We start from the raw sequence: 21837 nt of genomic DNA, 5'->3' as shown, positions 1-21837 counted from the left end.
AAGGGAGAATTATGACACATAAAAATATGCTACTAAAAGATGTATGACACTAAGAACTATTGACTAAGGACCATAATTCTTATTTTTTTCAGGTTTATTGAGGTATAATTACCATATAACATTGTGTAAGCTTTAGATGTACAACATGATGACTTGTTGCACACACATATTGCAAGATGATTGCCACCACAGCATTAGCCAACACCCCCCTCACATCATATAATACCGTTTCTTTTTTGTGGTGAGAACACTTAAGATCTACACTGTTAGCATCTTTCTAGTATCTAATACAATATTATTAACCCTAATTCCCACGCTGTACCTTAGGTCCTTACAATGTATCCATCTTGTATCTGGAAGTGTGTAGTCTTTGAACAAAATCTCTTCATTTTCCCCACACTCCCTGCCCCTGGTATCCACCACTCTACTCTCTTGTTTCTCTGAGTTCAGCTTTTTTTAGATTCTACCTGCAATATTTGTCTTCCTCCGTCTCATTCATTTCACATCATATAATGCCATGAGGACCATAAATCTTGAGTAAGAAATTCTCTCTCCACAACCTTTCAGCAAGTTGCTTGACCTCTCTGGGCCATGATAGAGTTTGGAACTTCAATCATACTGTTTTTTAGTAAGAATAAAAGGCAATTTTGTTTTGAAGGCATTCTAAGTCTAATACTTTTGAAACTATGCTACCATATTGGAATCTCTAGTTATAGACTAACTTTTTTCAATGTTTATTATCCAGGACCCCAAGTTACGTGAACTTTTGGATGTGGGGAACATCGGGCGCCTGGAGCATCGTATGATAACTGTGGTGTATGGGCCTGACTTGGTTAACATCTCCCATTTGAATCTCGTGGCTTTCCAAGAAGAAGTGGCCAAGGTATGGTGGATAGAAACTTCTGGCCTTTGTCATCTCACTCTGAAACCTTGTGACATTGTACTGATCTCGGCAAGAGATTGAGTTGTCCTATTTAACACGTGTTAAAATTACATCTAAAAATAATTCAGCTGCCAAGTAGAAGTGTAATTCAAACGCTTCCAAATAATGGCCCCTACTAAGAATTATGGAGATTTTTCATTAGGCATCAGGCATTTGATATCATTTCTTTGCAGAAGAAAATATAGGTGACACAACTTTTTACTTCACTTAAACACCTTGTCCCTACACCGTCTCTCTTAGCCTCATCCCAAACTACTTCTGACCCCATCTCCTTTTCAACCCTCTCCTTGAGAGCAGACATTCTTAGCACCTTATTAACTTCTTTTAACCTACCTACCCCCTAGCCCACCACCATGCACATGGTAGCTGCTCAAAGAATATGAGAAGAAATGAAACCATTTTGAAACAAAAATTTCAAATAATGACAATAAATAACACTTATTCAGTTATGGACTAGAATAATAAATTAGATGGAGCATCTCCATTAAGCACTTGCTAATTTACTAGCATAGCAGGCCTTTCAGATACATGCGGAAATAACTTGAATAGAGCAAGATCTATCAAACCAGAAGTCATCAATTTCTGGGAACACTGGACTCCACTTTGAGACTTTCTCTGGAATAGTCCAATTGCCATGAAATCCAGAGCACTGAAATGAACATATCAAAAGAAGGGCTCTCTTTTTTCGTGTTTACAGTTCACAGGATAGAAATGATGATCCTTACCCTTCATACCTTCCCTTCAAGGGTTAAGAATATGAATCAAAGAATACTTTTAAGTCATACGTCATATCTGTGCCCTTATAGAACTTCTCATGTCAAGGATCACAGCTATAGGGCCAAGCCAATCATCATTATGATCTATAAATTTTTAACCCTCGGTGGTCTGACAGTTCTCTGAGCTACACCAGAAATAATGACCTGACCTCTAATTTTTTAGTTATTATGGTAGAGGCTTATTTCCAATGTTTACATGATATCAGTCTTACTTCTTACAAAGGAATGAATGAAGTGCCAATCAGTTTTAACAGTGTGAGGTCTTTAGAAACTACTCTCCAAGCCTGTGTTACAGACCTACTCTATTTTCCCTCTTTGAGAACCAAGTCATCCATTTGCTTCTAGAGGATACCTCAGACGTTTGGAGAGACTTCAGTTTTATGAAACATTCAGTGTGGCAGCGTTATACTCGCCTAGCAAGAGTTCTCATTCTGGTATACTGTTGGTGATCTGTGAGTTTACATACTTCATTTCTCAGTATATGGATGGATGGATGGATGAACATGGATAAATAAATAGTAATGATTTGCAAAATATCTTTAAAATATCTTTCCCCAAATGCAGCCATATTCAGTTTTAAAAATCACCAATTCAGGAGATTCTATAACTCTCAAAAACATTCAGTAAATGACAGTGACTTTCAGGGAGGCTTTTACTAAGAGTGAATATAGATTTTATATTATAAGCCAATCTACATATCTTATACTGCATTAAACTTTGTGCAGTTATGTTTAAAACATATTCAATTTCCGCCTCTCTGTGCACTCCTACCCACTAATTTTCTTTAGGGGTTTTGATGCCTGAGCCATGTAATATTCCCCGTCAGGACTGCATCTGTAGACATCGTCCCAGGAGCAACTTGATGTTTCTGGTATAATTAATGAAGCTACAGAATATGTTTTGCCTTTCCTGCCTTCCCAGTAGGGTATTTTTTCCCCCCACTGAAACTGCTCAGCCAGAAGGTTAAAATTTGCAAACACCGTTTTACTCTGAAAACTTACTTTTCTTCCTTCTAATTGTCAGTATCGTCTCATAACATCACACCTTTTATTTAATCTCTGGGGCCAATGTACATGATGCTTTGTGTAGTGCCAACACCAAAGGAGACAGCCTCTCTCATTATGTAGAATGCCTGACAGAAACCTGAGCTGCTTTGAAACTCGAATGTCTCCAGAAGAAATTATTTACAAAGGGATTCTGGCTCATTTATTCATTCAACACATATTTGTTAGTTGCCTTCTCTATGCCAACCACAATTCCAGTGTTAGGGATTCAGCATTCTAGAATGCTGAGAGCCAGCATCCTGGGAGAAATAAACAGATAAATCACCATTATGAAGGAAATATACTGTAGGTCAGATGGAGATCTGTGTGGAAGAATAAAGCAGGAGGAGAGGGCACAAGCCGTGGGAGAAGGGAGTTATTTCTTTATGGGGTATACAAAGAAGGCGAAAAATCTGAAGGAAGTTGTTCCATTATAGCAATATCATAGATTTCTGAGAAATCCATTGGATCAATTGAAAAAATCAATCAGAACTAGAACTTGAAATTTCCTAAATATATTATTCCAGATTTGCATGTTTCCTTTCTTACATAAATCACTTGAATTTGAACTTTTTATTTATTCTTTAAGACAAGTAACTTTTTAAAAAGTGTGGTAGAGTAGAACACTGTCTTTCAATTTTTCTCTCTGTAGCTTGACTAAAAATATGGTATCTCTTGCAATTATACAATAATCATACTTTTTGTTATGGAGCTTGGCTTTCCAACCACTCTATACCTAAAGGATTATCTTTCTTTGCTTCCTGAGGGGCACTGCCTTTAATGTGCCAAGAAAACAGATGATTTCACATTTGCCTTCTTGAGTCGCCTACTTCTCCAGGCATCTTCTGCTCCCCTAGCGACCAATGGACACATGCATGTTTACTATCCCCTGGAACTCCTGGACTTCAGTCCATGGGCTGATGGGATGCCCTGATTTCTCCTGGGAGCCCTGGGGAGGAGGTGAATAACACCATCCTTCCTTTTACTTTTCTACCATTAACTTCCAATAATTTTCTACTCACAGCTACATGACTTGTGGCAAAGATATCAACAATGGAAACTAGCCAAGGCAGCAGAAGTTGATTCCCTGTGTTGTGATATGGGCTTCTGAAGGACTTTGGCTCTTATTGTGAGGAATATGGAAGCCACTGAGAGTTTTAAGCAGAGGGTGGACATGACCTGACTTAACCCTTTAGTCAATAATGGACTGCCTGGGGAGAGGCAATATTATGGAAGCAGGGAGACCAGTGAAACTACCAAAATATTTGAAGTGAGTTGTTAGTAATTTTGACCAAGGTGGAGCTGCATAGGAAATGAGAAGGAGTCTGTGTATGTGTGTGTATTATATGGAGAGAGAGAGAGAGAGGGAGGGAGGAAGAATCAAGAGCAGAGGTTTATGAATTGTATGTTGCATGCAAGAAAAAAAGAAGAATCAAGGATAATGTTAGAGTTTTGGCCCAAGAGACAGGCAGGATGGAAATACCACTTACATCATAGGGGAAATTTTAAGTAGAGCACATTTGTGGGTATATAGTTAGGGTTCAGTTTTGGTTATGTTCAGATTGAGATCATTATTAGACACCAAACTGGGTATGTTGAGTTGGATATACGAGCCTGGAGATGAGTGCCAAATATAATACATTAATATATATAATACATTAATTTGGAAGTCATCAGTTCATAGATAATATTTAATGAGGCTGGATGAGATCAGCCAGGAAGTGACTGCAGATAGAGAAGATGTCCAAGACCTGAGTCATCCATATGCCAACATAAAGAGATTGAGATAAGAAAGAATCAGAAAAGGAGGCCAGTGAGGAGGAGGCATTGAGGAAGTGTGTGTCATTGGAAACCAGGTGAAGAGAACATTTCAGGGAGAATAAAGTGATCAACAGTAGGGTCAAATGCTGCTCAAGATGAAGACCAAGAATGGACCCTTGTATTGAGTGACATAGAGGTCTCTAGTGACTTTGATCAGAGTAACTTCAGTGGAGTGGTGGCGTCAAAGCCTATTGGAATGGGCTCTGGGGAATGTTGACAAGGGAGAAAAAAAGAAGCCAAAAAAAAGATTGCTTTTTTTTTTTTTTCTCTGAAGTTTTGATATGAAAGAGAAATGGGAAGCAACGTCCAGAAATGGTTTTTAAGATGTGAGAAGCAACAGCATACATGTATGCTAATAGGAATGGTCCCATAGAGGGAAACAATGTGTTGATGCAGGAAAGAAGAGTTGCTAGAGCAAGTCCTTGAGTAGGAGAAGCAGTAGGATCTAGTGCAGAGCTCAGTAAACTACAGCCTAGGGGCCACTTCTGGTCTACCACCTGTTTTTATACTTTTATGGGAACACATTGTGTCTATGGCTGCTTTCTCTAGACAGAGATGAATAGTTATTCACTGTCAGGTCCTTTATTTAAAAAGTGTGTTGACCCAGTCCCAGTTCAGAGATAGAAGGACTAATCTCAGACAAAAGCAAGAGCAGTACATCAATAAGAGAAGAAAGAGTGGCACATATTGATAGAGATGCTAATAAGGGGTACATGTGGAGAAAGTTGAAGACATTTTCTGTTCGCCTTTACTTTCTCCATAACAAAGGACACAGAAGTCAGCAGCTGAGCGTAAAGGTGATGTGAACCTTCAAGCCTTTCTCAGCACTACTTGGTGCATTTCTTTTTTTTTTTTTTTTTTAAAGATTTTATTTATTTATTTGACAGAGAGAGATCACAAGTAGATGGAGAGGCAGGCAGAGAGAGAGAGGGAAGCAGGATCTCTGCCGAGCAGAGAACCCGATGCGGGACTCGATCCCAGGACCCTGAGATCATGACCTGAGCCGAAGGCAGCGGCTCAACCCACTGAGTCACCCAGGCGCCCTACTTGGTGCATTTCTTTGAAGATCTGGCTATAAGGTTAACAGGGACTGTGAAAGATCATTCACATTAGCCTCCAAAATAATGTTTTTTTGAGCATATTAGCCAATTTATGAGATCAATGCAAATTCTTCCATTGGTCAAGAAGCTTGAAGAAAAAAACAATTGTCTTCTACCTGCCCAATACTAGAGCCTCTTTTGAATATTCTGCTTTTCTTGAGGTGCGGCCCTACTCAGAAAGAGACTTCTTGTTGTGCACACCACCTGCTGTAGTCACACAGTCTGAACAGCATTGCAGTCATGCCATAAAGCAGATTGCTCTGAGCCAGGGGCTGGGGTTCACAGGATTGCCATGTGCTGGGATTCACCTTCAGATCTCAGGGGTTCAGTGTGCAACTGTTGGGAGATCAGTCTTCACTGAGAGAATCTCAGCAAGGAAGGAAATCTGTCTCGAGTTAGCAAAGAGGATTCCCAGGAGGCAAAGACAGCATGTCTTCCCTCGGTCCTTTTCCATGGCTGGGTCCCTGGAAGCTCATGCCCTCCCTCAAACTCCCCAACTCCTATCTCCAATCTTTGTTCAAGGCGGTATCTTAGCGGCATACCCCATCACCCTAAGGAAAAGGATTGGCGATTCAGGCCCTGATATTCAGTCCTAAGTAATTTGACACTCTGATAGGCCCCATAGGTGGGCGTATTGTTGAACCACTGCCTACTTTGGCAGATTTCAAACCCAGGTGTTGCTCCAGTGTGTTAAGGTGCACTGGACTGAAACAGCAAAGATCCAGTGGGTTAAGAATGAGATGCGTGTTGTCAGAGTTGTGCAGGGGAGATTTTGCGTTCATTTCTCGGCACAAGGTTTGCCAGATGCCATTGCTTTCCATCCTTAATTCTTTACACACTAAATTCTCTGAAGCATTTATAAATAGGAAAGCATGAAATTTAACAGGAATTTGGCCAGATTTTTTTTAAAATTTTTTATTGAAAAGCACTGATTTTGACTATACCATTTGTTAGATTTTTGAGAAGACAACCCACCCAGATAAATAAATAAATAGATCAAGAAACAAGGCATCACCAATACTCCAGAGTCTACCCTGCTAACACACCCCTAATTTTTCTTTTATTAGAGAGAGAGAGAGAGAGAGTGTGTGTGTGTGTGTGTGTGTGTGTGTGTGTGTATGAATGGGAGAGGGGCAGAAAGAGAGGGAGAAGCAGACACCCTGCTGAGCAGGGAGCCCTACATGGGACTGGATCCCATGACCCTGAGATCATGACCTGAGCCAAAGGCAGACACAATGGATTGGGCCACCCAGGCACCCCTAACACCCCCCTATTTTGACCTCCAACTTTATAGATTCATTTTACCTGTTTTTATAATCTCTGTAAATAGAATCAGGAAACATGTTTTCCTTCTGGCCCAACAACATTATTATTAGTAGTATTCAACATTATATTTAGGAAACCTTCTATATTTTTACATGTGGTTACAATTTAGTTCATTCTCTTTGCTGAAGAGTATACCATAATTTATTTATCTATTCTATGGTTGATGAACAATCAGGCAATTTCTACTTTAGGACTATTATAGATAGTGTTGCTGTAAACATATGCCTTTCTGTGAGATAAGTGTTGCTGAACATAGATCTTCATATGTTCAACTTTGAGAGATAATGGCGCTTTACCAAACTGTTTGAGCCAATTGGTATTTTAAACAGTAATTCACACATGCAAAAATAATGTTTAATAATGGATGTCTGTATGTTAATTTATTACATTTTGACATCATAAAATAATGAGCTTTCCAAAGATATGCTCTATAAAGTGAACATCAACCTTGAATGACTCTCATTTTAGATTTTTTCAGGGAACCTCTGCCATGTCTGCAGCTATGAATGTCATAGAAAATATAGTTCACTCATTTTGAGGGTATGACCTGGGATTCCTTGGAATTTTTCCTTGCTTGCTTGCCCACCATTCAAATACTTGAAGGCTCTCTGAATTTCCCAACTAGCTCTTACCTCTCTTTCCTTATCCCCTTCCCCCCTGCTTATGTTGTTCAAATTCTTGACAGGTCTCACTTATAGGCACCTTCTACCTACTTTCTTAGAAGTCTCTCTTTGCTCTCCAACTATATGTGACCATCTGTATAAAAATCATCTTAAAAAAATAAATAAAATGAAATTCTAAAAAAGAAAGAAACACTCAAACCTGATCATGCTTGAAATCTTCTTCATTGCTTATTACCTAAAAAATGAAGTTTTCTGTGTATTTCACTCATTCATTTAGTGAAAAGCCTTCATTGAAGGCTTAGTATGTAGTGACCACCTCAGGGGACACTGGGGATTGGTTAGTGACCATACAAACATAGCCCTTGCTCTCAGGTGCTGACAACTCACCGCTTGGACCCCTCATACCAGTCTGCTCCCATAGCTCCTAACTACCTGTGATTCTTTCTGCCTTTACAATTTTAATTTTGGTGCTTTCAGAATTGTATATCCTACTAGTCTTCAGTTTTCCATTTTGTCCACCAGGAGAACTTCCAAGTCTCCTTAGGGACTCAGCTTAAATACAACCCATCCATCTCCCCCTCCCTCCCATGATTTCCATGCATGAATAATGGAGTTTCCTTTTCCGCTCTTTGGTGAACCCCATGCATATTTTCTGTGTCATTTATAACACTGTAATTTTGTATCTGACACCCTACCTTTAATTTCGGAGCTTCTTAAAGTCAGAAATAATAGCTTCATCATTTCTGTGTTCCCAGGATCTAGCTTAGTGTATATACGTGCTCCATACATGAGTGGTTGAGGGGAAAAAAGAACAGAAAGAGGAAGACAGAAAGGGGAGAAGATTTGGAGCCCTTGAAAACAACTGATAGATCATGAAAACTTTCAAGCCATGGGGACTTGGAATACATGTATTTTTCGAAGTGAAGAAATTGAAGCCCCTTAGCAGGTTGCTCCAAGCCCTCTCTTCCCAGCACAGATCTCTCTCCAGGGTTTGCCAAGGTTTTCAGTAGCAGAAAGGGATGGCAGTAACTACAATGGCTCCCATCCTGTTCATCTTTCCCAAATCAACCTTGTTCCAGCTCATGGAGTCATGGTCCCTATCACCCTCCCCCACCCACCAGTTACTAAGATGGCTTTGAATCATCAAATAGCTGAGGCCTTTCAGGTGAAGAGAATGAGAGAAGGTGCTGGGGAGGGAGGGGGCTTTTTTTTTTTTTAAAAGAAAAAAGCAATCATGTTTATAAAATAAAATTGGAAAAGAGAAGAGAAAGAGAAACCAGTGAAAGGAACTGCTGCAGCCACCACTAGCTTGCTGCTCCTGATCTAGAACTTGAATCATCAAAAACTGGGAATTCTCTTAGACATTCCTCCAAATTAACAGTGTTTTTAAAACTTACCCCAAGTGACATGAGGTATATGTGTGTGTGTGTGTGTGTGTGTGTGTGTGTGTGTGTGTATTCTGGTACATATACATTGAGATAAGAATTTTCAGACACTAATGTATTTTGTACAAAATATGTAATTTATCCCTTTAACTAGGACCAATACATGGTGAGCCATGGGTATAGGTCTGATTTTCTTTTCTTTTTTTTTTTTTTTTTTAAAGATTTTATTTATTTATTTGACAGAGAGAAATCACAAGTAAGCAGAGAGGCAGGCAGAGAGAGAGGAGGAAGCAGGCTCCCTGCTGAGCAGAAAGCCCGATGTGGGGCTCGAACCCAGGACCTGGGATCATGACCTGAGCTGAAGGCAGCGGCTTAACCCACTGAGCCACCCAGGCACCCCTAGGTCTGATTTTCTTAAAACAAAAATGATTAAGAAGAATAAAAGGTACCATATATTGTTTTTAGCAGTGTATTTTGGAGCAAAATGGAAAATTATGAAAGACCTCCTCGGGGGCAGAATATATATGCCAAAAAGATTGCCATTTACAAATGGATTATTGTGTTTTATGTATCTTCATTCACTTCTATTCCTGTCCTCCTCATATCTGCAAAACGTGCCTAGGCCATCCTAAGATACTCCCCCTCCTGATTGTAAATAAGGGCCAGGCTCTCACCGAGTCAGTACACTGTACTGTTGGTCTTGGAATTTTGTGGTCGTGGATGTCCTTTGTTGGCAGCTGAGATTCGTTCCAGATTCTGCATTTGTATTTTGGATGAGTGTGGAGCAGATGAAAGAGGCGCATCTTAAACTTTCAAATTGTGAAAATGTCACCCATATGGAATGTCCGTACGAAAGTTTAAAAGTTCAAAAGTCAAGAGAGAGGCATTCATAATAAAAAGAGGAGGGAAAAGGCAACTTGGACATTAATCTCCTCCTTACATCCAGATAAGAACCAGCAGCCGCTCTTCTGGTGACTGTGGAGGAAAGCGCCCCGCCCTCAGTCTTCTGGGTGTCTTTTCTGCATTCCTTAAGCAAGAGCTTCTTTTGAGTCAGGCAGTGTTTAAGGGATCCACATAGAGGAATGAATGCCAAACTGAAGGGAAAATATATACCCTCCGGCACAGAAATGCATGTGCTTTCAGAGTATGGGCTGCCGTGAGTGCTAACCCACTTTTTCCCAGAAAGGAAAGTCAGAAAACTGCTTAACAGCAGTGCCCCGCTTTTCTTCCAAACACCCCAAAACACAGAAATGAGCTGCTGCCCCCTCGTTCCTACACCTCCCTGCCTTCAGAGGCTTGGAGCTGAGTAAGCCCTAATTGTCTGTCTTTGTGGATGGTCTTGAAGCAGGCAGATTAAAACAAACCAACAGGGACACTTGACTCTGCCAGTTAAGAGTCTTCCTTCAGCTCAGGTCGTGATCCCAGGGTCCTGGGATTGAGTCCCGCGTTGGGCTCCCAGCTCAGAGGGGAGCCTGCTTCTCCCTTTGCCTGCCCTCCCCTGCTAATGCACATGCATTCTCTCTCTCTCTCTATCTGAAATAAATTTTTTTAAAAAATTAAAACAAAAACCATAATATTTTTAGAAGGAAGAAGAGCTCTAAAAACATTGGGCTTCCTTGTTTAATTACTGGGGAGAAATACCTGGGATCCTCTGAGAGTGGCAGGTTGATCTGTATTCTCTACTGCCTTAATATCAGTTGTCATTTTTATGCTCCTAGTACATCCGATGCTCCCAATGAACAAGCTGCCCCTGAGAATGAAAAAAAATTAAAATAATAATTTAAAAAATTAAATACTTTGTCAATTAATTTGCTATTAATTATGTTAATATTATATAGTATTAATCTATTAATTGTAATATATTTTAACAGGATTGGCCTGGCTGCTCTGTTGAAAAGCCATAGTAGGGCTGCGGAAGCAGAAACAGGGAGAGCAGAGTGCTTGGGGTGGAGATAGTGAGAAATGGCTGGGTTCTGGATATACATCGAGTGTAAAGCCAAAAAAATGCATAAAACCATACTGATGGATTCGACACACGGCACGAGAGAAAGAGGGAGCTAAGGATGATGTCGGTTTTGCTGGCATTGCATTTATGAGATGGAGAACCAAGTAAGGAGGGAAAATCAGAAATTTGGTTTTGGACATAAGGTTTAAAATAGTATAAGTCCAAAGCAGTAGAATAAGCACAGATGTGACTTGCTATCTTTCTTGAGATACTGTGAAAATGAATGATGGTAAAAGAACGTAAATATGTAATGACAAAGAGAATGAGATAGGGCACAACGAGATGACATATTTCAATAAGTTTGCAGAAGAAAATGAGGAGAGTACATGATGGAACAGCATGTAGGTTCCTTAGAGAACCGTAGCCAACAAGGTCACTGAGCCACTCGGAATCAGTGGAGAGAGGCCCCAGACTTGACAACTACCAGCCCAGCAGATTAGGGAGCAGGACATGGAAGTGGAAAGAAGGCGAGGAATTAAATTATATTTGCAATTTTATAATCATGTAAATTTTTATTTTATCAGTTTCAGACCTTTAGAATCAATTTATATGCACATAATTGATGAAGTTTAGAATATAGGTGAGGTTCAGTGGGGTGGAGTCCAGAGCGGATAACCAAGAAAGAATTCTTGAGACATCTTTGGTGCAAAATGGTGGTTTATTAAAGCACGGGGACAGGACCCGTGGGCAGAAAGAGCTGCTGCCCTGGGGTTGTGAGGGGTGGCAGGTTATGTACCGTGGGGGTGGGGGAAGTAAGGAAAAGGGAGGTTTCAATTAGAACTTTCATATGCTAAAGAGGACCTACAAGATACTGGAGGCCTTGAGGCCTGGCCACTGTAAGGTTTTTCCTCCTAGTAAGGTATTAACATTAAGTTAGTTGGGAGATTCCTAAAGAATGTCACATATGTCCCACCCAGGAGTGGGGGTGGGGGAAGGTTGCAGGATGTCTGTCAGCTTTTGCTTTTGCCTCAGCAAGCCTTCTGTTCCCTCATCCTAATTGAAGTCATTTATGGATCCTGGACAAGGAGAAAACATTTCAACTTTGATCATTTTGAAAGTAAACCTAAGCTAACAGGAGTTGGAGGTAAAAGGATTGGCAGGTAAATGTCCTCCTCTCACAGAGAAGTCAAGTAATACCATCTTTAATTGGTGGATTAAGAAATGGCTTAAATTATGTTGCTTGAGGTTGTCTGGGTGTCTGGGAAGAAAGACCAGTTCTGTCAGGGGAAAGGAGAAAGGGCAGTTGGGAGACGGGATAGGAGATCAGAGTTGGGTATTGATAGTTAAGTCCTAAAATTGGTCAATCAAGAGAAAGCAATACAAACAGATTATTTAGAAATAGGGAATTAACCCCCAGGAATTTAAGAATAGGAATGCTGAGAATAGTTGTCCAGAAGTAGAATAGGGAAAGAGTATCACAAGCAATCATTGCTTTTTCTTTATAGCCCCTCTGGACTTTTTTTTTTTTTTTTTTAATCTATGTATGTGTTTCTTTGGTAAATAAAAAATTTTTAGATAGCTACCATTTACTAAGTGTGTGTTGTGGCTGTCACTGATGTAAACATTTAATTCTCCCTTAATTCTCACAACAGCCTGTGAAGTAAATCCTTTTTATAAGGCAAATGAATCTTGGACAGGTTAAAAAACTTGCCTAAGACTATTCTAGAAGGCAGGGGTTTCACTGACCCTGAGTAACAAAAAAAGAAACCAAACCTAAGCTTAGATAAATTAAGGATTTTTTACTTGTTTGCATCTTGTTTGCTTCTGCTTCCCCCCCCCCCCCCCCAACACCCCCATGCAGTAGGAAGCCTAAAGAGTTTTTGGCCTCATTCAGTGACTCAAGGATAACAAGGCGGAGTTGCCATGTAGTTGCCGTGGCCATTTCCTCATAGATCAAGAGGGCTCTGCAGCTCCAGCCATCACAGTTGTGGTTCCAGCAGCAAAAAGAACGGAGCCTCTATATCAGGTACCTGATATATAGAGAAGTTCCTCTCAGACATCTACCATGTAGTTCTTCTTTTGTCACATTGCCACCCTAGCTGCTGGAGATGTTGGAAAATGCAGATTTTTTCAATTATTGTATATTGCTGTCCTGAATAATTCAGGTTTCAGTGAGGAGAGAAGGAGAAAATGGGTATTAGGTGGTACTGAGCAGTGGCCCCCACAATGAGCAGTGGGTCCCACAGCTATGGAGTAGCACAGTGGGGTCTGAAATCCAATAAGGCTTATTTTTAAATAAACAAGCAAAAGTGTCAATAATATGAGGGGGAGTAAGAACCATTACATAAACTAATGATAGTATTTTAATTTTAAATTAGAAGAGAAACACAAGTTATATTCAAGGTTCACCCTTCCACAGGCAGTGAAAAAAGGAAGGAAGAAAATGAAAATTTGCTTCCTTCATCAAGAAGGAAGCAAATGGAGCCAAAGGGAAGGAGTAATTTTCCCAGTGGAGGAAAGGCTAACAGGATAGAGTCCTTACCAAGGGTCAAATACCCCTGCATCTAAAGGGAAAGTATGCAGCTTGTAAAACAATCTAAAATAAAGATGGGGGATATAATTACAGCATTTAAAACAAATTGACTTCCAAATGAGAAAATTATATTGTAGCAGAATTCCATAGGTTAAGTTATAACTTAATGAGGAAGTACCTGTGTGTAGTTTACTAATCACATTTCAGGGAATGCAGTTTCAATTTTCTCAGATTTCATTTAATGGATGAACAGCAGCACTTTACTCCCAAGAAATTATGATTGCTCCTTTCATTCCACCTGGTACACATCTTACCAAAGAAATTAGCTGAATTTTTTTTTCTTTAAATTTTTTGTTCACTTGATCTGCTCAAACGGAATTACTTTTTCAACAATAAACAATGCTATCGATTATAATTACAGGCCCTGCTTACATACACTTACTGTCTATAGTATGCAGCAATCCAGCAGATCCAAACCAAAGTACTCATTAGCACTGACGCTGCTAGGCTTAGAAGACATAATAGCAAGTGTTTTCACAAAAGTGACATGAGGCTTTTGGAAAGAACCATTTCAAGAATATGGCAGGTTGACGTGAAACCCACGGAAAGGAAGCTTCAGGGGTTTCATATAAGGGCACTCGATCAACATTTTCTCAGCTGTACAAATGAGCGATGACTCAATCAACTAGCTGGAAGGGGAGGAGAGTGTCCCTCAGCGGGGTCTCCAAGCACATCTGAGATTCACAATGGTAGAGCTGAAAACCTCTCATCTTGAGAACTTAGCCAGAGCAAACATCTTCCTATTTTCTTCCACACTGCGCCGCAGATGCTGCTCATTTCAGAGGCTTTATTTTTTTCCCTTTGAAGAAGTCTGTTAATATTCATTTTAACTTGATTTCACCATGTTACATTTTTCCCACGGAGCCAGGGGAAGGTCAAGAGGAGTTGGAAGGAGACTCGGGCTATCCTACACCTGTTACCTTGCCAAATGTGGATCCTTGAACTTCCATGTCTTGCAAATTGCACTTTCAAGCATGTGAACTCTTCCTTAAGTCATCAGGGGACCAGGTACTACAGCAATGCTTCACTTACTGGAAAAAGATAATGGGGCAACAGTCTTTCAGAAGATAGCCTGAAGTATAAAGCAAAGCATAAAGCATGTCTGTGAAGCCCATGTAGATGCCCTAAGCCCTAACTCTAAAGCTTCTGTACTTTCCTAATTGGAGAGCTTCCTCAACCCAATGTTGTACACAGTACTCTGTGTTCTTACAACCTGTTCCAGCAGAGTTCCAACTGCAATAAGAAATGCTTAAAGTGATTATCCAAAACCCTGTAGCCAAGAAGGGTGACCGAACACTTATAACAATGAGGAAGACATAAAATTTAAGTTCATAAGACATTCATTGGAAAGCATGGATATAATTCTGTTTCATTGACACATTCATTCATTCGTGAAGTCAACTCAAGTCAAAAGTGTGGATTTATTGCCCATTGTATAAAAAGAATAGGATGCAGAACTATGAGATCCCACACAAGATATGACCCACACACTTCCTTTTTCTTTTCTTCCATCTGCTAAAAGAGCAGGTACTCCTGTGAATGAATATATGTAGTGTTTTTATTCCCTTCCATCCCTCTGCTCACTGCTTCTCCCCCAGTTCCAATGATTTGGTCTCCTGGATACTGCTAGGTTCTTACCTGACTAGACTGTCTTGGAGGTAGACAATCAGAGACCTTTGCCAGGATTTTTCATACTGGAAGTAAGGTCATCAGACTAACTATGGTGGTGGGAAGGGCCGTGTGTAACAACTTTTGGGGTACAGTTGATGGCCATGGGAATGAAGCTGGTCAGTAGAAAAAAGAATTCCTCCAGACAGGAGAGAGCAATGGAAAAGCAATAAAGCCAATTCCCTTGGCATTTAGGCCCCAGGTTCCTGATGTCTTCTATTATATCTTTTTTTTTTCCCCCTGCAGTTTGCTTAATTTTTCCTTCAATTACAGAAAATCTCCAGGGTCCCTGAGAAATTCTCCTATTTCTCAGGCTAATTTGAGTTGTGCTTTTGTCAACTATTGCTTAAAGGCATTTGAATCACATAGTCTTTTGGAAATAATTGTGCACCTTTCCTTGATATTACATCATTTGTGTGATATAATTTTCTAGGGTCCTGGTAGTGATAATACTGGGTCTTAATATGCTTTCTGGCTTTTGTTTTGTGACAACCTTTTTTCTCTGAGTATAAGTTGAACATTTTGACTATAAAATATAAGACCCTCACTGCCACCCAAAGCAGACACTGTACCAGAAATTTTACCGAAATTCTAAATGCTCTATGTAATATCCTAAATGTGGTGACTTCTCCGACAGTCCTTTCAGCTTTTAATGAAGGTCTTTATAACTCATAGACCATTTTTCACCATGAAAAGACTCTTTACTGTACCATTAAGACAAATGCTCAATGAGATGAATTCTGATGCATACTAGTAGGTGAGAGAAATGTGCTCAGCCAGCCAATGCAATTCTGAATGAGAAGCACAGTGTTCCTTCTTACTCAAACCCCAAACCGTTACCTGCTTATGAGCAAAGATGATGGGAATGACGCTGTTATCACTGAAGGCAATAGGGGTCTGTCAAAAAACAAAAAAATAAACAGATAGCTATTTGAGATCGTTAGGACCTTTATATGTCCCACAAATATTAACGTGTCTTGTATAAATTATTATTTATTCCAGAAATCTTCTGAAAAAATAATACAATAGATTGAGAAATTGAGACTTCCAGATCAGGCACCATGGAAATACCAGCTTTGAGATTATTATCACTTGTCACTCCTTTTACTTTATTAGGGTAACCATGGACTCATAATTTCTATATATATTCAGTATTCCTTTTAGAATATTTTTCTTTCCCAAAGAACTCACTGCATGAAGACGTGTTTTAGAGGGCAGAGGCCACAGTCTGCCTTTTCTCTGTGACTCCAGATGCTTGATATCAGGTCACAGCCATGATCTGGCTGGATGCCTGGCATGCCACGATGTCCTGGGCGCCATTTACAACATGCAGTCACGTGTGGCTTCTCTCAATAGGAATGATACTGACCACTGTCCTGTACTTGAGCTCAAACCTCGAACAATAACTCTCCCCTTTTTAAAGACAATAAGCACAAATACCCTAAAAGTGAAGTGTATTAAGAATGTTAATGGGAAATTTGCAGAAAAGAAAAAGTGGAACAGCCCCAACGTAAAATATAAAATGATGCTCAACTAAACTGGTAAGTCAGGGATGCCTACTAAGACCTCTGCAAGATCCCACAGTGCATCCATCAGATTTGTCTACATTTTCTAAAAGTCTGATAATGGCAAGTGTTTTTGAGAATATGGTAAAATGCAAGCTCTCCCACACTGCCACTGGGATCTTAGTGTCCTTCCCACTTTGGTGAGCAAGTATTAGCATTTGATAAAGATACACGGATTCTAAGAATTCATGATATTCACCCTAGAAAATCTCCCAGATGTGACTCAAGGCATCAGGAAATAGGTTTATGCAAACTAGGCTTTCTGAAGGAAGAAACCATAAATGTTCATCTCTAAAATAATGCATTAATAAATTATACATTCCTATAGTGGAAAAGCATAATAGTTTAAATTAATTAACTAGACCCACACATAGAAGCAAGGATACATTGAAAGGCATAATGTCAGTTGCTAATAGTTATTGGCCAAAGATGCATACAGTATGATACGATTTATGTACTATTTTAAATATACAGGCGTCCATCCAAACCAGGGACCAGCAAACTGTTTTCTGTAAACAGCCAGTTAGTAAATACTTTGCCCTTTTAGCTCTCTTGCAAAAAGAGAGCTCTCAATAATGGCTCTCAACTCTGCCAGTATAGCCTGAAACCAGCCACAGACAATATGTAAATGAACAAACATTGCTCTATCTCAATAAAACTTTATTTATAAAAACAGATGATAGGCTGGATTTAACCCTCAGGCCTTAGTTTGCTGAACCATGATCTATACCACATGAAAATAGATTTGGTATTGATATCTACCTTGCAAGACAGAACCTGCTCCTGGAGAAAGGGAGAACAACGGGATCAAGGAGAAGCATTCTACACACAGCATAGAATTAATCTGCACTGCAACATCCTAAGGATACGTTTTTTAAAACGTCCTAAAGTAAATATGGCATGGTATGAATGTTTATTACATTTTGATCTGTTTTAGTTACACTATTCTCTGTCCTTCTTTGCGTAAGAGAAATGTGTAATATTGAAAGAAAAGAAAGATAAAGACATTAAAATATTAAAGGTAACATAAATCAGAACAATGGGAAGGAGGAATGTCTGCAAGAATTCTATTTCTTCCAGAAGACTGTCTTTGTATATCTCTTGCAGTGACAAGTTAAGCCAAGAAATTAAGAGGTGTGAATGCCAATGAGGGAAATTTCTCTCTATTCTCAGAACTAGTCATCATGGCTGAACTGCTTGCATGACGGCATTTGGATCTAGAGCAAGGGTTGAGCATGTTGTGACTGAGCTCTCTTTACTTTGGTTAAAGCAAGTGCAAGTAGAAATTGTGACCTCCCTCTATCAAAATTCAAAGACTTTAGCCCTGCATTTTGTGACTGACCTCACCCCTTCTCCATTTTATCTCCTCTAATGCCATCCTTGTAGCATGTTGTTAAGGTGTTTACGTCATAAACTCTATAGTTTGCTTAGTACAACTGTGAGGTATATAAATTCCAGCAGCAAATCCTGGGTTCAAATCTCAGGTGTACCTATAATGAACTGCGTGACCTTATGCCAGTTAGTGAATGCCTCTGTGCCTGAGCTTTCTCATTTACACAAATGGGGTGGTAATAACAGAATTTATCTCAGAGAGTAGTTGTGAGGATTCAATGAGTTAATTATTTGCCAAATGCCCACAACAGTGACTAGCCCCTGGTAAGTGTTGAGTCCATGTTTTATACAGAATACAGTTAAGTGGAATTACTTATCTTTTTTATCTTGTTGAACTGTATCAGCCACCCTAAAATTTTCTAGAACAAAGTGACAGAGTGCACAGTATCTGAGAGTAGAGGGTTTGGAGCCCAAGAAACTAATGATTTAATCCAAAGTTGTGACTTTATCTGCTCTGAGAATATAAATAAATCTTAAAAGTGCTTTGAAACTTGGAATCCTCCTCTGTAAAATGAGGCTAATAACTGTACCTGCCTCCTAGAGAATTGTTGTAAGAACTAAGGAAGTGATGAGATGCAAAGTACTTGGGTCAGTTCAGAGTAAACACTCAGACAATACCTCTGAGAGTAATTGACAATTGTGAAACAATTGTTGGCAGTATTAAGCAAACACATAAATCCTGTGCCAAGAATGGAGGAACTGAAATGGATTTAGAAATAAAGTAAGCTTGCAACCTGGTAGAAAACTTGCGATCTATAATGGCGTCAAACCAGGCATCTCAGTAAGTGCGCCCTCACCCGTGCGGTGAGGGAATTGCAGAACGAGTCTTGCAGAAATAAAGGCACAAACCTGCCCACTTCAACTCCAGATGAAATTCCATGCAAGTTGACTTTCAGCTCTGTTTTCTCTCATTCAGGTCTCTGTTGTGCATTGTGAGAAAAGACTGATCATAAGACAGAAAATGTCACTTAAGAAACTTCAGGGTTGAAATAGTGAAAACAGAGCCAGGCTTCGTGGCAGTCATCAGAACCCTTGTCTATCAAAGTAGAAAAACCAACCCTCCAGGTTGAAATAAGAAGCTATCCTTCCAGTGCCAAACTCACCAGGGCCCAGCATTGGATATATGAGAACCCCGCCACGGTGGGCTCGGTCTGTCCTGCAGCAAAAAATCCCATAATCTCAGGATGAGCTAAGGCTGCTTTAAGCAGCTCAGGCCACAGGTTTTAGCCATGTTGTTCTTAATGCAGCTGTGAGACCCTTTTGGTTATTCTCAAACAAATAACCAAAACAACCTCTTTATTTGGTTGGGGAGCAAGCAGACAAAGATTAGAATAATGTTTCCTAAACCGAGTCCTAGCTAGTCCTAGTCCTAAACCGAGTCCTTACTACTCAAAATGCTGTTACCGGCCCAGCAGAATGCTCAAACAAATGTTAATATGCATAAAAAAATACAAAGGTTTCTTGAAAAATATGTGGATTCTGAATCCCAAGATCTAGTGTGGAGCTTAAAGTCCTTCATGTCTACCCAACTATCCATCAGTGCTGCAAGTCTACTGTAAGCCTTGCTGCTCCTAGTATGGTTCAGCTGACTTCGCTTGGGATGCACATTCTCTGTGCATGCTTCCGAATCAGCATCTGCATTTCAGCAAGACCCTCTACCTCTCCTGCCCCCAGCAGTTTATGTGTACATGAAAATTTCAGAAACACTGTTCTAGAATGTATGGGAATCCATTCCCCCCAAGCCTTTGGTTGATAATGTAGCTATCTCTGGTACCCAAAACTCCTCAGATATGTTATCTTGCAATAGCTAACTCCAGAGCACTCTGTCCGTGTTCCTTCCAGTCCTTTTCCACTTTCACACACAATGCTTTCACTTCCAACAGTCAGGACCCTTGTCTCTTTGTTGGCTGCTCCTTCTGGATCTGAAACCCCCTTTGACTACTATCAAGGAAACCAGGAAGTGCCTGGGGATTTCCACCCTCTCCAGCAGCCCTTACCCAAGACTAACAGGCATGGGTATTGCCACACTCCAGCTCCCTTGTTCTTCATCAAAAATTCAACTTGAATTGTGGTCTATATCAGGATGGAGAAAGCCAAAGTTACTATCTGCCTTCTTCCTTCTTCCTTCAACCGTTCTACCCTTTTCCCTTTCCAGTCCTGCTCAATCCCCTATAAAGTTGCCAGAAAACCCTTCATAATAAACCCATTCCTCATAAATCCCTGTCTCAAGGTCTGCTTCTGAGGAAACCAAAGTAAGACACATGCTGTTTCAGCTCAGTGTGATATAGACTGAGACCAGCACCCAACCAAGAGTTGGGTGATTTCTAAAGTTGCCTTGGTCACTGCGTTAGTCCCTGAATCCTTGGCATAATCCCTGAGTTACATCTTTAGAACATCTCGAAAAGCTGCAGAAAGCCAGTGAATTCTAGGAATTCCACACTTGGAAATTTAGATGCTCACATTCTGAGAATGTGATGAAAGTAAATTACACTTGACTTGCTGAATGAGCTAACTGGCTGTGTGGTAAATGTGATGATGCTGTCCTTCAGCTGGTTTTATAAAGGATCCATAAAAAGAGCTAAGGATCTAGCAGACCTGCACTGACCAAATGCTATAGCCACAGCCACCAGCTACCTGTGGCTAACTGAGTACTTGGAAGGTTGCCAGTGCAAACTGAGATGGGCTGTAAATGTAAATTCCATACCTCACTTCAAAGAGTAAGCACATAAAAAGAATATAAATATCTCAATTTTATGTTGATTACATGATTAGTCATGCTTATGAAATATTAGCTAAAATAAAATATATATTAAAATTATTTTCACCTGTTTTCTTCTACTATTTTTTTAGGATTTTATTTATTTATTTGACAGAGAGAGAGAGACCGAAAGTGGGCAGAGAGGCAGGCAAAGAGAGAGGGGGAAGCAGGCTCCCTGCTGAGCAGAGAGCCCGACTTAGGGCTTGATCCCAGTACTCTGAGATCATGACCTGAGCCGAGGGCAGCCACTTAACCAACTGACCACCCAAGCACCCCTTCCTCTACTCTTTTAATGTGGCTACTAGAAATTTTTAAATGATATATGTAGCTCACATTGGTATTTCTATTGAGCTGGATATAATAAGGACCTTACCTTTCAACCTAAAAGGTCAGACCCAGTTTAAATTTCCCCAGCTCTTCATAGTGCCTTCACTTCTACTGGTGTGGAATTGGCTCCCAATAAACATACAAAATGGTACACTGCCCTCAATTACAGATGCTTTTACTGATGCATAAAGTTGTCATGGAGGTGGGAATGTCTAAAGTTTGACCCTTAACTCAGAAACTATTTTGCCAGAAACATATTGTAAAACCCAGTACTAGTAGTTACTACTCTTAATTTAAAATGATCAAATTTGAAGGGTGCTTGGGTGGCTCAGTGGGTTAAGCCTCTACCTTTGGCCCAGGTCATGATCTCAGGGTCCTGGAATTGAGCCCCGCAACGGGCTCTCTGCTCAGCAGGGAGCCTGCTTCCCCCTCTCTCTTTTCCTGCCTCTCTGCCTACTTGTGATCGCTCTCTGTCAAATAAATAAATAAAATCTTTAAACGTTTTTAAAAAATGCTTTACTTACAAAAAAATAAAATAAAATGATCAAATTTGAAGAAATTTATTTTAAAGC

The 21837-nt window shown here is 40.0% G+C and overlaps 1 protein-coding gene across 1 annotated transcript in view; it reads left to right on the top strand.

The window, feature by feature from the left end:
* The window catches only part of PLCB1 (phospholipase C beta 1), a 680586-nt gene that overhangs the window by 444264 nt on the left and 214485 nt on the right, over positions 1-21837 (top strand). The window contains 1 exon segment of the mRNA XM_047744852.1: positions 746-883. Coding sequence (XP_047600808.1) covers positions 746-883 — 138 coding nt within the window.

This window comes from Lutra lutra, chromosome 9 (genome assembly GCF_902655055.1).
Source record: "Lutra lutra chromosome 9, mLutLut1.2, whole genome shotgun sequence".
Taxonomy (NCBI): Eukaryota; Metazoa; Chordata; class Mammalia; order Carnivora; family Mustelidae; genus Lutra; species Lutra lutra.
The sequence above is the reverse complement of the archived record's forward strand: the minus strand, read 5'-3'. Positions and strand labels throughout refer to the sequence as shown.